This window comes from Thunnus albacares, chromosome 1 (genome assembly GCF_914725855.1).
Source record: "Thunnus albacares chromosome 1, fThuAlb1.1, whole genome shotgun sequence".
Taxonomy (NCBI): domain Eukaryota; kingdom Metazoa; phylum Chordata; class Actinopteri; order Scombriformes; family Scombridae; genus Thunnus; species Thunnus albacares.
Window position 1 is genome coordinate 33558552 of NC_058106.1, and position 20237 is coordinate 33578788.

At 42.7% G+C, this 20237-nt stretch overlaps 1 protein-coding gene across 3 annotated transcripts in view; it reads left to right on the forward strand.

Annotated features, from left to right (window-relative positions):
* lrp4 (low density lipoprotein receptor-related protein 4) overlaps nt 1-20237 on the forward strand; it is a 117148-nt gene that overhangs the window by 79475 nt on the left and 17436 nt on the right. For all 3 annotated transcript variants that reach the window (XM_044355566.1, XM_044355576.1, XM_044355586.1), the window contains exons 4-14: nt 2131-2244; nt 2367-2483; nt 3633-3761; nt 7959-8078; nt 8197-8322; nt 9615-9740; nt 10461-10595; nt 11707-11832; nt 12326-12556; nt 13453-13609; nt 14227-14444. In XM_044355566.1, the coding sequence (XP_044211501.1) occupies nt 2131-2244; nt 2367-2483; nt 3633-3761; nt 7959-8078; nt 8197-8322; nt 9615-9740; nt 10461-10595; nt 11707-11832; nt 12326-12556; nt 13453-13609; nt 14227-14444 (1599 nt within the window). The remainder of the gene's footprint in view (nt 1-2130; nt 2245-2366; nt 2484-3632; nt 3762-7958; nt 8079-8196; nt 8323-9614; nt 9741-10460; nt 10596-11706; nt 11833-12325; nt 12557-13452; nt 13610-14226; nt 14445-20237) is intronic.

A 20237-nucleotide genomic window follows, 5' to 3' on the forward strand; every position in this document is an offset into this window, starting at 1 on the left:
TGTGTAATGTGACCTCATATAAAATATAACATATACAGCGTCAAAGCGTCTTGAATTGATCCGCTATGCCGGTTGAATCATGTCAATCATGTCTCCAGTAGTTTTGACTCCCACTGTGAAGCTGCAACAAAACCTCGAGAAGAGATGGAAAAAATCTATCTGAAATAAAAGGAAAAGCTTCATCTTCTTCTTCTTCTTCTCCTTCTTCTTCATCTATCCCTCCTTCCTGTCTGTCCTTATCTGTTTCTGTTTGTCTCAGCTGTCTAACACTCACACACAGCGGTGATAAATTATAGATTACCTCCCGCTCGGGGCCATCCATCATCGGTTCTCCTTGACGAACCTGTTTACTCGGCCCCGGGGCGAGCACGGCCCGGGATTCGCCATCGATTTTTTTGCGGTCGTAACAGTAGAAGACGGTGTTTCTAAAAAATCCATTCGGTCTTTTATCAACGTAGGTATGATTAAAGAAGCGAGGCGGAGGAGCTGTTTGGATAAATGAAAGGGTTTGAACCTGAAAACATTCTCAGTGTCTCGGTGCTAAAAGTTCAGCGGAGGGAGTGACTCGTGTCTAACTGAATCATCGAGGCTGTTGGCATGAATGACAGACGTGTCTTTTATCTCCAGGTTGTCTCAAGGTTAACTGACATTTCCCTTATATACAGCAGCCAGGATTTTTAATAAGGCATAAAACAAAGCTGCTGGAGGTCAGGTTCGGTAGGTTAAAGTAGTTTGAATTCAAACTGGTTTCAAATTAAAATGACGTCATCTTGATCATTTCAGCTTATTAAAGTTGTAGTTTTGAACCAGTACCGGATTGGACTTTGTTTCAACAGATAACCAAACGTAAAAGGATCAGGACCAAAGAAAACATGAGCAGGACATCCCTGCTGCATGTTGTTAAAACACGATGGACAAAGAGGAATGTCGTTCTTCCTTCTCATGTTTTGTGCAGCAGGTTTTGATTCCAGTCACACAAACCCAAAAAACCCCAGAATCAGGTAATAGCAGGATGTCCAACTTTTGTGTGGGAGGATGGAGAATATTTATATTTTCAACATGTTCCAGACAGTCTTTGACAAAATACTGCTAAACACAACACTTTCATCTTAATCCTCACGCACAACCCTTTCAAGGGTCGGTATACTGCCTGCCTCCTGCCTTTTGATTAGTCAGGAGAATTGTCTGTTCGGGCTTTTTGTTTATAGAAGTATAGCCCAATCAATACTGGATTTTGAGGCTAATACCAATATAGATAATTTAGAGTAAAAAATGAACGATAGGCCAGTATTTGTAACCTTTTATAGGAGTTTTTTGTAAAGAGTTATGACAGTATAATGTAGAGAAGCAGGGTATTTTTAAGTTGAATTGAAGTTCTCCTAACTGATGTCTGCTTGTGAGGCCAACAGGGAAAAGGATTGAAACGGAGGAAGTGCACATTTTGGTTAAAAATGTTAGTATTTAAAACATTCTCAGGATACAGATGGACAATGGAGATGAAGATCACGCTTCTGTTTGGGTTTGAGGAGTTTGTTCTATGTAAATACTTTTGTCCGCCGTGAATACTCGTGACTATCAGCATCGGTTGTAACTAACATGAATTCAAGCTCTGACCACAACCTCCGCGCTGCGGTCACATCCACCTTCTAAGTTGTTTTGGTTTCATGTCTCTAACTCGTCATGGAAGAGCGCTATATAAATACAATCATTATCATCACAGCACATGTTTTCACTCCATCCGTCTTCTTCACGTTGACGGCAGCCACACATGGATGCTTTTTTTGTAGCTCTCCTCCTCACCGTGTCGCAGCGACAGTCAAATCGGACGCGTTCTGCGCCGAGATCAACCCACAGGATATTCTGTCATTGAGTCTTTGAGCTCTGGCCTGCAGCCTCAGAAGAGTTCAGCCTGTCGCTCTGAGCCTGACATGAAAGGCCGCATTCTCCCCGGTGTTAGTACAGCTGTAGATATAATGTCAGCGGAGCTTAAGGGACAGCTGCCTCTTATCACATTCTTGTACAGTATCTGCTTTTTTTTTTTTTTTTGCTTTTTTTTTGTATCTTTATTATTTGTCCTCTGAAAGCTATCTCTTCATATTTCTCTCTCTCTCTCTCTCTCTCTCTCTCCAGCTCCCAGGGAGTGCGAGGAAGACGAGTTCCACTGCCAAAACGGCTACTGTATCCGCAGCCTCTGGCACTGTGACGGAGACAACGATTGCGGGGATAACAGCGATGAACAGTGTGGTGGGTACACACACACACACACAGAAACACACACACACACACACTGAAACACCAGCGTGTGAGCACGTATTCATTTAAACCGTGTTATAATACAAATATATATTTTTTTTCTTTCCTGTCAGACATGCGTAAATGTTCAGACAAGGAGTTTCGCTGCACAGATGGCAGCTGTATCGCTGAGCACTGGTACTGTGACGGAGACACGGACTGTAAAGACGGATCAGATGAGGAGAACTGCCGTAAGTTACTGTGTGTGTATGTGTGTGTGTGCGTGAGAAAGAAAGAGACAGGCTGAATGATAGTTTATGTTCCTAAAACACATCTTTTTCTCTCTTTCTTTTCATCCATACTAGGTTTTTCTCCAACCAAAACATATGTATTTTTATTCTAGCGGATACATTTGAAATGTGTCGACAGCTAAAACTTTCCATAAAGTTTCACAGTCGTAGATGTTGTGAAGGACTTCCTCCTAGCAAGCTAAGAGGCCAGATTTCTTTCTGTGGTTGACAAGTTTTATTCACACAGTAAATATTTTGAAATATCTTAGTATTTATGACGTATTTTGTTCAAGGGGTTCAGTGTCTTTGTGAGCCATCATCAAATTATTAATACTTGTGCAATCTTCTCATAATATAAAGAGACTCAACACACTTGGTCTTTTGGAACGGCAAAAAAACCCCACATTGATTACCAAAAAAAGTGTGTTGTGTGTCTAGGGAGTCATCTTCAGCTAAGAATAGACAAAAGCTAAGAGTGCTGTTTTATAATCGGGCCATCAGACAATTGATTGGCTACAGTTTTAAAAGTCGTTTAAATGTGAAAGCTGGTTTCCAGAGTCGAGGTGAGAGCATAAGAAAAAAATTGTGTAACATCGCTGAGTTGTGCCGGTCGTGTAGACAGTAAGCTGATTTTCTGACAGGGATCTTTTATTAAACCCATTCAATCCAAAGTCAAATTAAGAAATAATTCCAGCTAACCCAATTTCCACAGCTAAACAAAAGGTCGTTTATAAAACTCAAACAGGACAAACATCTCCGTGTGACGTCAGTCCAGACGCTCTAATCGTAAAAATCTTCAGGCTGCAGCATCATGATTCACGACCGCGGCAGCCAGAAGAGAAAGAAATCTGGATACCGATCAGCCGCACATGAACACAAGATCTGAGAGTAACCAGATTACAATAGAACATGTAAGCATGTCCTGTGTCTTAAAGGAAGGGCTCGCTGCTCCTCTTTCATTTCGTTTCTAGTTTCTGACAGCAGATAAGAGTCGAAGCTTCAAAGCGCCTCAGACGGCCCGACCGCTGCATCACATCTTTTCCCAACATCAGCATCTGTGTAACATGAGTATGTGTATTTGTGTGTTTGTGTGTGTGTGTGTGTGTGTAGCCTCAGATGTGATGACAGCCACCTGCAGCGTGGAGGAGTTCCAATGCGCGTACGGGCGCTGTATTCTGGACATCTACCACTGCGACGGAGACGACGACTGCGGAGACTGGTCGGATGAGTCGGACTGCTGTAAGATCGCTGTCACTCACACGCAAACACGCTTCTGACATTATAGAGACCTTCAGGTGTTTGTTAACCTTGAATCTTCCCCCTCAGTCACTAATCAGCTGTCAGACATCATCAGATATATTCCAGGAGTTAAATCTGAGTTCTAACTTTAGACCGACTGGACGTACAAGTAAAGATTTCACTCTGAAGATATGAAACTTGGTGAAAGTCCAAAAAACAAAAACAAAGCACATTGTTAGTGTAGTGACTGGTCCAGCCTGTCCCGCTGGTGTGCATAAAGTTCACAGTGAGCTTCTGTTTTCTGCTCACACACACACAGATGAACACAGATACGCACAAACACACACACACACACACACTTAAAGATCCATGGCAGATCTCCCAGCTCTCACTAAAACAGTGCCTTGTACAGGAGAAGAAGAAGAAGAAGAAGAAGAAGAAGAAGCTCCTCTGGGAGATCAGTCTGTGTCATCTCCTCTATGATGTCGGATTAGATTTAAACACCAGACGTCTTTCTTCTCTCTCTCTCCATCTCCTCTTCTTCTTCTTCTTCTTCTTGTGCCTCGCTCTCTCCTTCCGTGGTGTCCCCCGATAGTTTCGCTGAACATCTGGAACCAAACCCGGATGACGAGTTGTCGTGTCCTGCAGCTCAATGCAGAGGCGCAACTGAGGTTTAGAAGTACGGTACAGGCTTTAAATCAGGCACGTAAAACTTGCAGGAGTAAAACCTCAGCTGGAAGAGATGTGTTATGCAATATAATGATTATTTCATTATCTATCGATCTGTTGCTTTTATTTTATTAATATTGATTGATTATAAGACCCCCCCCCCCCTCCTCCCCCCATTTTCCAAAAAAGTTTTTGGAAAAAGACTTTTCGAAGATACAACACACTGTCTGGAAAGTTTCCCTGAGATACCATCAATCCAAAGAGAAGAGAGGCATCATCCTTCAAGCCTATAGTAAAAAAAAAAAAGTCAAATCCTTTAAAGCTGAAAGTAAATCCCATATTTGTGCATCTTTTCCACACACACTCTCCTCTCCTCTCCTCTCTGGCTCTTGGAGGAGGTCAAAGTTATTTTTTTTTTTTCTCCCACAGCATTTTTTCGGACCCGTCTGCTCCTCAGCTGCTTTAATATTTATTTCCTCCCTGCAGCAGAAAAAAAAAAACGCGTTGCAAACCTTAAGAAACACCTGCAGGTGAAACTGAGCTACCCAAACACTTGGCCCCTAGCAACCCAGAATGCATCACTCTCTATAGGATCCAATGCTACAGCAGCACACTCTCCATCCAAAAAGAATATCTGAATTTCATGTAACTTAACTTTTCTTTTTTAAGTTCTAAATATTCAGTGTTACACACAGCAAAGTGCTTTAGGAGATGTCTCCAGCGTCCGAGGCCCAGCTGCACAAAATGCAGCTTTAGTGTCAAAACAAACCGTAGTTTCATCATAACATTTATTCTCCATGTTCAGTCGACTGCAGGTCTGGCGCAGGAACAGCTGCTGTTTGCAGGCCGCCGCTCCACAGCATCTGTCAGAACTGGAAAACACTCTGTCTGTTAGATCTTTTCTGTCACTCTATCACACTCACACACACACACATATACACACACACACACACACACGCAGAGTCGAGCCACGGTCCTGATTAACACAGAGTATCGTGTTTCGTTCCTCCTCACTCCGGAGACGCCGCCCGCCGCTGACAAATCTCTCAGCATCTCTCTCTCTCTCCTCGGTTCTCTCGGCTCTGATTTCTTACATATTCATTTCATTCGCTCATTGTCTATAACCGCCCACCCTATCTCTCTCTCTCTCTCTCTCTCTCTCTCTCTCTCACACACACACATACACACATACTCTCATACACAGTGGTCTCCCCCCTTTGATGTGTTTATCTGCAGTGCGATAAGCACAGCTTCAAGGTTTTTGTACCATCGTTTGATCATCAGCAAGGTCATGTTAGTCGAGTGAGCTGCTCTGTTTCTCTTCCGTCTCCTCCCACATCCAGGTTTTTTAATTGCTGCCTCGCTTCTGAAGTGTTTAACTTTTTTTTTTTTTTTTTTTTTTGCAAAGTTCAGCTGGCATCAAAGCTTTCAAAAAAAAGATTTTTTTTTTAAGAAGAGACAGATAAGGCCCCGTACTCCTTAAAAAAATGCTTAGGTGAAAATATGGCAGCACAGATCAGATGTAAATTAGAACACAGATACAAACAAAACATCAATGATGCAGAAAGACTCAAACAAGGTAAAACGTCTTAAATTCTGTCAGCAGAGACTTGGTTGTCACGTAGCAGTGCATGTCCACTTTTAGATTAAAAACCAACACGGTTATTCCATCATGTTTTGATGTACAGAAAGCGGTTCATCCCCTGCTATCCTTCACTCTTTAACCACCAGGTTTTTTTTTTTTCGTCTCCCAGAATCGCTTCAGAGATGCTCGAATAAAAACATCAGTTTTTAGTCTTGTGAATCCAATGTTATGAAGTATTTATTAAAAAGTCTGAAGAGTTCTTGGCTTTGTGAAACATGCAAATAGGTTGCGGACACACGCACGCACGCACGCACGCACGCACACACACACACACACACACACACACAGAGGAGGCATTCCTCAGAGGCATAAGACAGCCCATCCTCAGACAGCATTCCTTGGCATCGAGTCTCCAGACACATGAAGGGCGCTTTGTTAGAGAAAAAGTCTCTCTCTCTCTCTCTCTCCCTCTCTGTCTATCTCTCTATCTCTCTCTCTTTCTCTCTATTTATCTTTATATCTATCTCTCTCCTTCTCTCTCTCTCTCTCCTTCTCTCTCTCTCTCTCCCTCTCTCTCTCACACAGACACATATCCAAAAACACTCACACTTGCATGCCTCGTTACCGCTTGCAAACACTGATACTGCTTTCAGCTGCATAGCTGAGTAGATGAAAGAGCATAGTTGGTATGTTTTGTGTGTGTGTGTGTGTGTGTGTGTGTGTGTGTGTGTGTGTGAGGGGGAGAGAGGGAGAGAGGGAGAAACAAGGAGAGAGATAAAGGGTGGATGAATCATTTCAGTGTGTGTGTGGGCGTCAGTGTTCATCGGCATCCCACGCCGATTCCGGTCGCTTATGAGTCTCTAGCTCTCTCTCTCCCTCTCTCTCTCTCTCTCTGTGGGAGAGCCACCTGCTGTTTTGATCATCTCTGTCTTCTCTCGCCCAGCTGATAAGCCCGCACAGGGATGCTTGAAGCCTCTACCACATCTCTCTTTCTCTCTTTTTTTTTTTTTTTTTTTTTAATTTTTTCGCCTTTCTTCCCCTGCATTTCCTCGCTCGTCGTCTCCCCTTATCTCGAGCCCACTGTAGCTTCGATGGGAAGCCGACTCGCGCTGTCAGGAGGAAACACGTCAAAAGAAATACATACACACGCACACACACACACTCGGGGATTTAAGATGCTTATGTTTGATTCGGCTTTAATCTTCTCGTCCACCTCCAGCCTCATCTGCTGCCAGTTTGAGCTCCACTTTGATCCGATCGCTTGTAGTGATGCGGTGGGAAATTTAAAGGTGGCGCAGCTATGATTTCTAGTCAGAGATGATCATAAGGCAGACAGAATAAACAGAAGCAATTAGTGTTTATGGGGAAAAGAAATATGACTTGTGTGGTGTAAAACATAGTCTTTCTGTGTTTGTTCGTTTACTCTTTTCATTTTCTAGTATTTCTGTGCACAGCAGAATTTCAGCGCTTGTTCTCACACGTATGACAACAAAGCTTTTTATTTTGTATTAGAAGTCTAATCATCAAGTCTATGAAATGTTTGAAAACGGTGGAAAATGCTTGTCAAAATGTCCTTGTTTCGTCTGATCAACAGTCCTAAAGTTATTTAATATACAATGTTATTAAAAGGTTAAAGCAGCAAATCTTCACATTTAAGCCAAAACCGGAGAAATTTTCGCATTTTTGCTTGATACTTTGCTTGATATATGACTTAGACATGAGTTGAATTTGATTAATCAACTAAGCAGTAATCAGCAGAAGACTCACAGGATATTAGACACGTTTATTTTCGTCCCTAAACATGATTTTGGCTTATTTTCGGAAGCCCTGACCCCCAAGATTGAGAAGCACAGATTTTAAGATACATCTGTAATGTTGTCTGCTGCAGATTGTTATGTTTCTAATGTTATTGTGTGTGTGTGTGTGTGTGTGCGTGTGTGTAGCCTCCCACCAGCCCTGCAGATCGGTTGAATTCATGTGCAGCAGCGGGATGTGTATCAACGCCGGCTGGAGGTGTGACGGCGAGTTCGACTGCGATGACCAATCAGACGAGAAGAACTGCAGTGAGTTTTTTTCATCAGTATTACTGAACAGATCTCATTTTGGTGCTCTGTATAGTGTCATGTATCTAAAGCTATATATTTGTGTGTGTGTGTGTTTGTGTGTGTGTGTTACCTGCAGCCACGTCCATGTGCACAGCCGACCAGTTCCGCTGCGGAACAGGACGCTGTGTCCGGTTGTCATGGAGATGCGACGGCGAGGACGACTGCTCCGACCGCAGTGATGAAGAGGGCTGTGAGAAAACCGGTAAGACTGACTGTGGTTGTTATCATCTTCTTTCGCAGAAGCTAAATATAACACAAGCTTCAATCGTAGCCATGACAACGGCTCAGAACAGCCCTCTCCTCTACTGACGAATTCAGTTTTTTTTTTTTTTTTTCTCTTTGGAGAATCACAGTTGCTTTCAAACAATAGACTGATCAGTTTGGCAGTTCCTTCGCTGGTGGAAAGACTCCACCAACCTGCGGACAAACAACAGAAACTGGCCTGTATATTGAGATAGAAACGAACACTGAACAGGCTGCAGTGAAAAGAGGAAGATGGAAAGTTTTTACTCTATTTTTGGATACTATCCACTAGCATCCTGAGCCATGATGGCAAAGGAATTCCAGATCAATTTGCATGAACCTCTTGAACCCTAAAAATGCCCTTAATTTATCCTTAAATAACATTTTTATCCACTTAACAGGACTTAACACAATTTCAAGTCTGTTTATGTGTTTTCCTTAAAATTGCTTTCTGTGTTTGCTTACTCCAGCCCTTCATCCATATGTAATAAATAGTCAAATCCATGATGTCATGTTTGCGGCTGCACAGTTTCATCAAATCACAGTGTGTTTTGCATGATTTTCTATAGTTTCCCTGTAGTCCAGGCTGATGTTAGAAGTCTCTGGACACACTCGGATCTCTATGAGACTTTCGCATAAGTTGTTAATTAACATCCCATCTAGTGACGATGGACTCACTGGTGGGTCCGATGTGGTAGAAGAGGTTAATGAAAAATCCCAATTAAATACTTAAACACTCTTAAACAACGTTGGAAATGTCCTTCAAGCTATAACTCTATTTTTTTGTTATGTGTCATGTATGAGTAACAACATTTTGTTGAATGAAGGGCAGACAGTAGACGACTGATTCTACAGACTGTTGTGTTGTTGTGTTGGACCAGTTCTGCTTGTAACTGTTGTCACAAAGATGCTCTTAAGTTGGGGGTTGGCAGTATGGATAAAATCTTTGTATCACAATCCAGATATATATGGTGATATAGTAACTTTGTTTTTCATTTTTATTGAGAATTACCACATGGGAATGTCTGTTTTTGGCTAATCCAGTGAAATTAATACTACTGACCATCAATTAGCAGCATTACCTGTAGTGGTCTAATACAACCGGTGACATCTAAGTGACAGACACCTTAGTAGAAAAAGCATATACTGTAAAAATCTGTAACAGTAATTAACTTTCCTGTTGTCTCATGGTGTTTATTGTCTTATTAATCAACCGTACTGTAAATAAAGCTTCTCTTTGTCTGCCCACAGAGAACCCTCCTTGTGCTTCGGACCAGTTCCAATGTGGGAACGGACGTTGTATCGGTCAGAGGAAGGTGTGTAACGAGGTCAACGACTGCGGAGACGGGACTGACGAACATCCTCACCACGACTGCCGTGAGTTCACAAACCATCATCTGCACTACAGTTTGTCCTTAAAGCAGGTTCAGTACAGAATCTGTCGTTACTTTGAAGGAAGGAGGCTACCACAATAGTCGTTTGATTAATTATGTCACTTTCATTTCAAATATGACTCAGCTTTAAAAACTTTAAGTGACAACTTGACATTAGCCAAAGGAACAAAGCCTCTTATGGTAGGTTTTATAGAATAAAATGTTTTTACACTTTCAAATGTAATAAGTCTTGTTATTGCATTATTACACATGCATTCCATTTAACACTTGCTGAGGAGTTTTGTGCATTTAGCACATTCAGGCCATTTGATTTGAATCTTTTTGTGTACAAGAGGACTTTAGGTCTGAAAGAAAAAGACTATGAGGTCATCAAAAACATTCGGGTACATCCTCATGGGAGCATGAACAGCAAATGGAAACCAAGATACCTTGTAACGGACTCAATTGTTGGTCAACGTTAGACTTAGTCCTGATAATGGCACTAGAGGAAAGGTTAGACTGTTGGACTGTAGTTGTTGAGATTTCTCGTTCTGGACCAGGTTTACCAATGTCATCATTCTCATACCTCACTGAGGTCTCGGGCCTAAAACATTTCAATGCTCAACACCAGATGAGTCAGATACTCTTTACAGTGTGTGATTGTATTTATACTGAATCAGCATGCTGTGTTTATGTTCTCATAATGTTTCCATGTGGTGTGCAGGTCCACGCTCCAGCGAGGGCAACTGTAACCAGAATAACGGAGGCTGCTCCCAGAAGTGTCAGATGGTCAGAGGACTGGTCCAGTGCACCTGTCACACTGGATACCGACTGATGGACGACGGCAGGACCTGCCAGGGTAACTCTGAGTGTGTGTGTGTGTGTGTGTGTGTGTGTGTGCACATTACAATTGGACATCAGAGTGAGCAGGCTTACAATGTTATTATTCATGACCAGCAGAGTCAGTTGTTCAGTTACTTTGTGTTCTGCTGCCTCTGCATCGCTACTCATTCCTGCCACTTGGGAGATTATGCGTTCAGTCTTTTTATGACGCCGAGTTGGTCTGGGAAAAACGGGGAGTAACATACACTATGTAACATAAGAAGATTAGGACCCGCATTATTCAGTTACTGAATCTTTTATTGCCAAAAACATAAGCTTAAATTTCACATCAGGGAGTCTCAAGGCCAAAATAACAAGTGAATAAAAGCTGTCCATGACAATCAAAACAAAGCAAACTAAGTTAGCCAAAATGAAAGTTAGAACACTCCATAAGTAGTCAAACAAAACAGCAGCTCTTCTTTACTGCGCTTCTTGGCAAGGAGCTCTGCAACTGAAATCATACAAAAGAACACATGAAAATAATGAAGTAAGGGAAAAAAAATAAACGTAAGACAAAATAAAACATCTATTGTTCTAGGACTATCAACCTAACAACCTATGGTGCGGCTATAAAATATATCTCCATGTGATACATTGATGTTAATCAGGAGTTTATGTTTTCACTCCTGTTCGTCATTTTGTCTTTATTTCAGCATGATATTTCCCAGAAGTATGAACGAATTTCCATGGAACTTGTTGGAAAGATTGATTTTGGGCTGAGATGCAATTGATTAGAATTTGGTGCAGGTCTGGATCAAGGATTTCTGCCAGAAGTCCTTGATGAAATATTATCGCCAAAAGTTTATAACTTATGGAGATGCAGTTTATCTAGACTTGATATGTGTTTCCAGATTCTAACGGTGCCTTTGCAAGGTCATGAGATGAATGCCTTCAGGCCACAGGAGTTCAGTTTTTTGAGAGTAACAAGAAGTCGGACGTGTTCCAAAGAGTTTTTCACCTTCAGTCACCTCTGGACACTATATGTCTTGAACTTATTGTTAACCCTGCAGGAGCTTGACGCCAACATCTCACTGTCCTCCCCCCCCCCCCCCCACCCTTTTCATTTCTGCCTCTTTGGTCTGTTCCAGATGTGGACGAGTGTGCTGAAGAAGGCTACTGCAGCCAGGGCTGTACCAACACGGAGGGGGGGTTCCAGTGCTGGTGCGTCCAGGGCTACGAGCTCCGGCCTGACAAGCGCAGCTGCAAGGCTCTGGGTAAAAACCACTGTACTATGTTTCAACCTTGACATGTGACCGCAGAGAGTCGCCGGCTTTTGACCTCCAATAAAAACACGGTTGCATATTGTTTATACTTGCTTTAGCGGTAACTGTATCCGCTCCCTGCTCCGGGGTCTTGGACTCAGAATGAGGTTGGCTCGTTCCGTGGGTCTGGACTAGATTTAGATATGCTGCAGAGGTAGAGTGCAGGCCTGGTACAGCAGCCCATCAATCTACTGCAGACCAGAGTTAAACCCAGGTCAGGACTGTCTGTCAGGCAGCTGCCAGGACCCAGACCCTTCACCTTCACTGAGATTAATGCTCCCTGTTATTAAAACTGATCCTCCTAACTTTTTTTTGTCTCCTTCCTTTTTCGTTACTTCTACCATTATTTGGCCTCTCGCTGTTTTTCTTTCCGTTTTAATTTGCATCGTCTCCATCCCTGTCTGTCTTTCCGTCCTTGTTTTTTTTTTTTTATTCCATCGCTCAGGTCCAGAGCCGGTGCTTTTGTTCGCCAACCGCATCGACATCCGTCAGGTTTTGCCGCATCGCTCCGAATACACCCTGCTGCTCAACAACCTGGAGAACGCCATCGCGCTGGACTTCCACCACAGCCGCGAGCTGGTTTTCTGGTCAGACGTGACACTGGACCGCATCATGAAGGCCAACCTCAACGGATCCAACGTGGAGGAGGTCGTCTCCACCGGCCTGGAGAGTCCAGGTGGGTACTGCGGCCAATAGGAATCAGGTTCAGATGTAGGACAAGAGGCTCATTCATCATGTTTCCAATTTATTCAACTTTCCTGCTTTCTGTCCAACTGCTCTCACTCACTTCATCCATCACCTTGTTCACATGAGTATGACATCAATTTTAGCTCTTTTTTTGTGTGTCTTTGTTTTGTTTTTTTGTCTTCTTTCATGCTCAGTCTCTTGTCTCTTGCTCTTTTGAGCTCTCTCTATCCCTGTTAGTCTTTTTTTTTAATCATCCTCTTGTTTTTTTCTCTCCTCAGTAGCTTTTAGTCTCCGTTGACATTTACTCTCTCTCTCCTTTTTACTTGCTCTTCCTGTCTTGCTCTCTCTAAATTCATTAAAGTTTTATTGGCATCACAGAACATGTTGTAAGCAGAGTAGAGTAATTATAACAAGAAATATACAAGTATAAAAGCGCTTTTTGATTTTACAGCATGTCAGCTTTAGAGTTGTTGGTAGATTTTTTTTTTTTTTTTTTTTTAAACAGAGCCGGGCTTGTTGCTGATCCTTTTTTTCCAGTCTAAACCAAACACATCCTTACTCAAGCTTCATACTTAGCAACATCCATAAATTTGTTTCGTCTCCTGTCCGGTTGTTTAACTATCGAGGACGGCTTTAACTTTAATCGCAACAGACTTGAAACTTTTAACCGGATCGGACAGCGTAGTGATATTAAGAACATGTGCTATAACAATAATAACACGTGTTATTCTTCACTGCACACACATGAGATTGGTATCAATCTTCTCATATCACTGTCAGAAAGTGTTTTCCTTTTAAACAAAATGAGAAACGCTCACTTTATTTAAAGAGAATCAGAAAAAGAGACACAGTTCACCATAAAACATGTTCATATCCTCCTTTTAGGTGGACTGGCCATAGATTGGATCCATGACAAGTTGTACTGGACAGACTCGGGAACGTCCCGTATCGAGGTGGCCAACCTGGACGGAACGCATCGCAAGGTGCTGCTGTGGCAGAACATGGAGAAGCCTCGAGCCATCGCGCTGCACCCCATAGAGGGGTACGTACGAGCACAAACATACACACACACACAAACCGTATAATTCACAGCAGATGCTTTCGAATGTACACACGCTCATATATATATATACATATCCCCTCTGGATGCGTCCCAGTTGTAGTGTAGCAGCAGAGCAGGGATTAAAGTTTGGCAGCGTAGCGGTGCCCACAGGCGAGCATCTGTGTGGAACAAGTATTTCATAAAAAAAGGGGCAGCAGCTAAGTGTGTTTTCCTCCCCGAGCTTCATATGCTGCAGCGGCGGGAGAGAGTTCTGGATGAAGCCCCAGAGAAATTTAAAACTAGAAAACTCATTCAGTTTATTAGGTAGCTCATTTGCATGGGATAATTGAAAAATATCAAAAAAAGTAGCTCTTCCCTCTGAGGCCGGTCAGAACAGATGAGTGATGATGAGGAGGACAGGACTGCTGAGGACAGAGGAGACTTTTTTTTTTTTTTTTTTTTTAAATATCAGACATCTGCTGCATCTTGAATCCAAACAACAATCTGTTTACCTCTTGACTTTAGTGGACGCCATGAGAATCAGCTCATTCTGCTCAAATAGCTTCCACAGGTGTAAACAATTAAACTAACCAAGACTGTCCCATTTTCCTCCTCAGTAAGATCTACTGGACAGACTGGGGCAACACCCCTCGCATCGAGTACGCCAATATGGACGGCTCCAACCGGCGGGTCATCGCAGACACCCACCTATTCTGGCCAAACGGCCTCACCATCGACTACGCCGGCCGCCGCATGTACTGGGTGGACGCCAAGCACCACGTCATCGAAAAGGCCGACCTGGACGGACGCAATCGCAAAGCCGTCATCAGCCAAGGTTAATTCCCCGCCTCGCTGCTGTCACACACGTTCAGTTTTCTGTATTTTCTGGCAACGATCGGATACGGAGAACAACATCAGACCAGGAGTTGGCTCTAGATAGAACTGGGACATTCTTAAGAAATGTGCTGTTTTGGTTCCGCTTATCGTTTCCCGAGGAGCAAAAGACATAACTTCCCACCTCCCACCTTTACGGTTACGCATGTGTTTAGCGTTTACAACATGGCGGACCATGGATAGTGCCTGGAAGTGTGGCTAAAAGTTAACATAACTCCAAAAAAAAAAAAATAGTCCGATATTATCACCTTGTAAACCTGCAACATGAAGCTTTGTCAGTCGTTTTCCAAGAACCTCAGAAGTCGCTGTTAACTGCAGGGAAACAGAAGAGATGTGGTGTACAGAGGGTCTGGCCGGGGTTCAGGTTCTCATAAATCACCACACACTCACACACAAACACACACAAACACACACACACACACACACACACACACACACACACACACACACACACACACAGAAGAATGTGGTAGATATAGGATGCAGCACACTGACGCTACTTCATTATACCATGTGGAGTTAATCAGTGCCATATTTCCATTAAAAAGTATATGTATGTTCCTACCACTGAAACACACACACACACACACACACACACACATACTCACTTCCCATAAATGACAACATAAAGCCTTGCGTGCCTCTGTTTATGTTGTTGGGTCCTACAGTGAAGCCTGGGCGTGTGTGTGTGTGTGTGTGTGTGTGTGTGCGCGTGCACTAAAATTGGGGATCTGGCATTTACAAATGTAAGCAGCTAGCATACTGATTCGTCATTCAACACACACACACACACACACACACGCACACACACTCCAGGCTGCTTCTGAGGCCTCATGTTGCAGTAAGATTTGTTTCCCAGGTTTTGGCTGATAATTTTCATCTGTTTCATCTCTACTCTTCATGTTTCACAGTCAGCAAACGTGCGATCAGCAGGACACCCTGTTCAAGTGTAGGTTTGCGGTGTGATGATTTAATCCAGAAATGATACAAGGGCCGGGCAATGGCAGCAGCCCAGGGGTGTCATGCTGGTGAAGGAGAGTTACAGAGACAGAAACACTTAAAGTTAAGAGGACAGCAGTCAGTTATTGCAGATTTTTCAGTCCAGTTGGCTTTCCAATTTCACATCAATATAATGAAAGTTTCAAGTGTTATTTAACCTCTACTGCAGGATGAAGGTGAGCCGCTGAGTCATCAATGCTCCTCGGCACAATTATGTTTTTACCCAAATTGTGTTTACACACCCAGGTGTCTGTCTGTCTGTCAGCAGGCGAAAAACCACATGATTAGATTTCCATGAAATTCGGTGGACAGTCTTACCTCAGAAAAAGGAACCGCGTCCAAGAAACATTTGGATTTGGGTAATCTGGAGATTTTCAGCCATTAGAAACAAATTATCCCTAGCAGTAGCTGTGAAAGAAACAGACATTAAGTACATTCCAAATTATTGAAGGGCTATCATTAATGGATCATTACAGGGTCAAGAAAACTGTTTAAAATAATTGCAAAAGGTGACGTGAACCACAAAATTCGATGCGTATTACCATGTTAAGGATTGTGAAGCGCGAACAGAGGTTTGAGCCGACAGCACGGCTTCCAATTTAGGGAATTTGAGAAATGAAATGAAAAACACGAGTGTGGAAGTACATCAGTGACAATCAAGAGTGTTTAAGAGTGCAAAAAGAGAGAGGAAATGTTCGATGAGCGCGTGTGTGTGTGCTTCCGTGCCATCGGCCCTTTGAGCTCTCCTTAATGATGTGTGCTCTCAGGATAAAAGGCTGTAATTGGCCCTGTCCTTCCTCCACAGCCTCTGTTTGCTCAGACAACACACAGGACAAATGGGACGTGTGTGTGTGTCTGTGTGTGTGTGTGCATGGTTACATTCTGAGCCGCTGTGCCAAGGAATGTTAACGAGTGTCTATCTCCGTACACCTATAGTTCTCTGTGTGTGTGTGTGTGTGTGTGTGTGTGTCCATCTCCATACACCTATAGTTCTGTGTATGTGTGTGTGTGTGTGTGTGTGTGCTACTTGGATGTGTGCCAGCTCCTCCGTCACTGGAGCTGGATGGCAGGCGGGTGTCACAGATAATGCCGCTATCCTGTCTGCACACCTGTGCACCTTGAGGTGGGGGACAGGAGGACGTAGGGGCGGGGGGGTGTGTGGGGGACATGATCACGGAGGACGAACGCTTTATACTTCAGCGACGCCTCATTCGTAACGAGTTGTCCGCTGCAGTCTTATAGCAATGACAACAGACAAAACAAAACAACGCCCCCCTAGTGGACGAGCTCACGCTGCTGTGCACAGATTGTGAAATTACGCGTGTAGAGCTCTGGCCTGTAGGTGGCGATAGAGGGGAAACTCGTGGTTTCTTACTTGTATACAAGTAAGAAACATACATCACCTGATTGTGGAGCAAGAGCAAAGGTCTGAGTCATCCTCTCATCCTCTGGGGACAATGAATATCCACCTTATTACAGTCTGCCGCAGTGTAATTCTTAAAACTACCAGTTGGAGTCTCTCTACACATTGAGGCTTTCATATGTGACTACATTTTGCATATTTATTTTGGTCTGAACATAGAAAGAGATTGTGTTTCGCTTAAGTACATGCAGTTTTCCACAAACTTCAAGAAAACATTTTCAGCACGAGTTAAATCCCTTGCTATTTATCCTTTTTAAAAAGTTTTAAAACTACATTTTTGGATGCTTCTCAGTCTGATTAATTTATATATGCACCAGTTACCTCCTCGTGTCAGTCGATTTTGCTGTCTCCTCTTTTGAAATCATGCATAGAGTTTTCTCATTTCAACATTTATTTTGCTCATTTATCTATTTTATTTCCATTTATGTGATTACATCATCCTGTCTGCTTTAATAGAGTACGACTTTACAGTTGACATTCAAAGTGTGTTCAATGCAGGCTTAACACATGACAAACCATCATCAATATCGTATTTTAAGTTCGGCATTTTGTAAACAACATAGACGGTGGCGCAGTTCAAAGAGAAATGTGATATGAGATATGAATCACAAAAAGACCACCGCTAAACTTCCCTCATATCGCGGTCCACCGCAATGTAATCCAAGCAGCGTTCTGTCCAGTTGGAAGCAGCGTTTGTGTTGTCTCGTGTGACTTACCGCACCGAGAGTGTGACAGATTCGCTCGAGGCGTGAGAGGACCGGGAGGTGCCACATATAGGTTAAAGGGGACATTATTGTGAAGGCTGGGTGGGACGTTTGATGCCCCGTTGGCCTGCAGCTGCTCTTCCAGCTGTCCCGGAAAAAAAGGAGGCAGGGGAGGGGGGAGGAGGTGGGGGGTGGGGGCGGTGGGGGGGGGTGCAGAGACGACATGGAAGAAGGTGACCGTATCAAAACCAGACGCCTCTGAAGCTGTCGATGACTCAGTGGAGGGAAGAGGGTGTATTATTTGTCTCCCTCATGTTAGGATAAGATCAGAAAGCACACACAGACAGCCAGTATCGCCTCACACACACCTGGACCCGTCTGAGGAGGGAGCAGAACTTAACACTTTTTTTTTTGTTTGTTTTGATTGAAAATTCACCCCTTTTCTTTTCAGAATCCTAAATATCATAATCACAAAAAGTCAAAAAATGAGCCAGCCCTGCACATGGCACAGTGCAAAGGCCAAAAAGTCTAATATTATATAACATATTTAGGTCTAATGTAGTTATTAACAGGCAGCTTTTCATTTACTAAACATTCATCAGGCAAGTGTTTGACAAAAAGGAACCCCAGAGCCTATAGTCACATCAAATACAGCACACCTGTGCTTTGTCACGCTAGTACACATGGGAAATGCAGTTGTAGCCTTCAAGATCCAAAATACACTGTGGGGAAAAAATAGGATTAATCACCACAGAAAGCAACAACTAAATCAAAGTAAGAATATAATATATAATAGGAATAATAAAAGCTGTCATGAAGTACAGTACCTACAATAAAGTGTAGTTCAACTCTCCAACACAATGATAACCTCCATTATACTAATCGTCATACTAAAATTGACATTTTAACAGACCGGCTGTTAGGAGCTGAGTGTGTTATGTATTCAATGAAGTGCACTTTGATAAAATCCTCCCATCTGGTTAGTTGTGCACAGTTAATACCATGAAAGCAGAGATAACTTAATAAAGTGAAGTCAAGACTTTTTTTATTTGTATAGCCCGATATATCAAAACACAACTTTTGCTTCAGGGGTTTTTTTTTACAATCTCTACAGCAATATACAGTGCTTCAGTTAGGGATAAGGAAAAAAATTCACTAAAATAATCCTTTAATGAGGAAGAAATGGAAGAAGATGATGAGAAGATACAATGTGCAAAATAGAACAAACACCCAGCCTGGATAGTGTTTTCCACGTCAGTCAAAACCTTTTAAATGAGACATCAGCTTCTCGTGTCTGGTGTACTGACTGTAATGGAGACACTGTTTCTAAATTACTTCAAACATATATTTGACATTTATGTACTGCAATTTTCTCATGACTTATCGGCCGACTGGCACGCTGATGCTCCAGTCAGGTAAAATCCACCTCTAATCTCTTAACACAGATTTGAGGTAGTAGGGAATTTTTTCTGGAGGCAGACAGGAGTAAAATCTGCTCGTTCACCTCGGACCACAGGGGGATTAAACAAATAGTTTGTCGCTCATAAAACCTATAACTAAATTAAAACGATAAAACTTTCGTCTCACTCCAGCTTACACACACACACTCCTCGCTCTGATCCTCGTGGCTCATTATCATTCTGTTCTCTCACCAGTTTTAGCCATTTACCACTCGAGATTTACGCCGCGCTGTAAAACACGGTCATTAAATGAGCAGCGTTGTTTTAAAAGCCCTGCGCCCGCACACTCGCCGCCGCCACACCACCACCACCACCACCACCACCAACACCACCACCACCACCATTACCGCTCTGTGTAGCAGCAGCAGAAATCACTTTTTCCATCAATTCAGCACTCTAATCCAACTGGCTGCGCCGCTACTCCACAAGAGGAGGATTAAGCTGAAGAGAGAGAGAGAAAGAGAGAGAGAGAAAGAGAACGTTAACTTGGATGAGTGTGGAGGAGTCACCCTGAGCAGATGTTCCCAATGGAGGCAAATCTGTTAGGACTTCCCTGCTGTTACACATGTTAGTATTTAGGCCAGGGGTATCCACTGATACGGGCTGCGAGCACTGATACTGACATTTTTAGGCACAAGTCAACAATTTGTACAAAAGACAAAAGTACTTACAGACTAATAGAGTCAATGCAAAAAAAAGGAGACTTCTACTGTAACGTAGCCAAAGTTTTAAAGGCCCTTGAAAACATACTTTCTCAACCAGCCTCTCTCTAAAGGCAATGGGGCTTTACATGAGCACATTACTGACAAAGTTAGAACAACAAATGAAAGATTCCTGTATTTGTGTTTTCACTGCTACTGCTATATTTAATGATGTTTTTTTTTTTTTTTTTTTTCTAATTTTAACTTTGATTTGTGCGTATTAAGTCACAAAAGACTTTATGTCCTGCCTCTAAGATAAGAAAGTTTTTCAGGTGTTTGATGTGTTTAACCAGTTCAACAAAAAAATCCCAAATATCTAGTTTTTTTTTCCACCAAATCGTTTCCCTTATTAAGCTGAAAATACTCTTGAAACACTTTAATAAAACCGAAACTAATAAGATTGTTTTTGGATTGGAGCGCGCACGTACACACCCCTCTAAGTGGTAG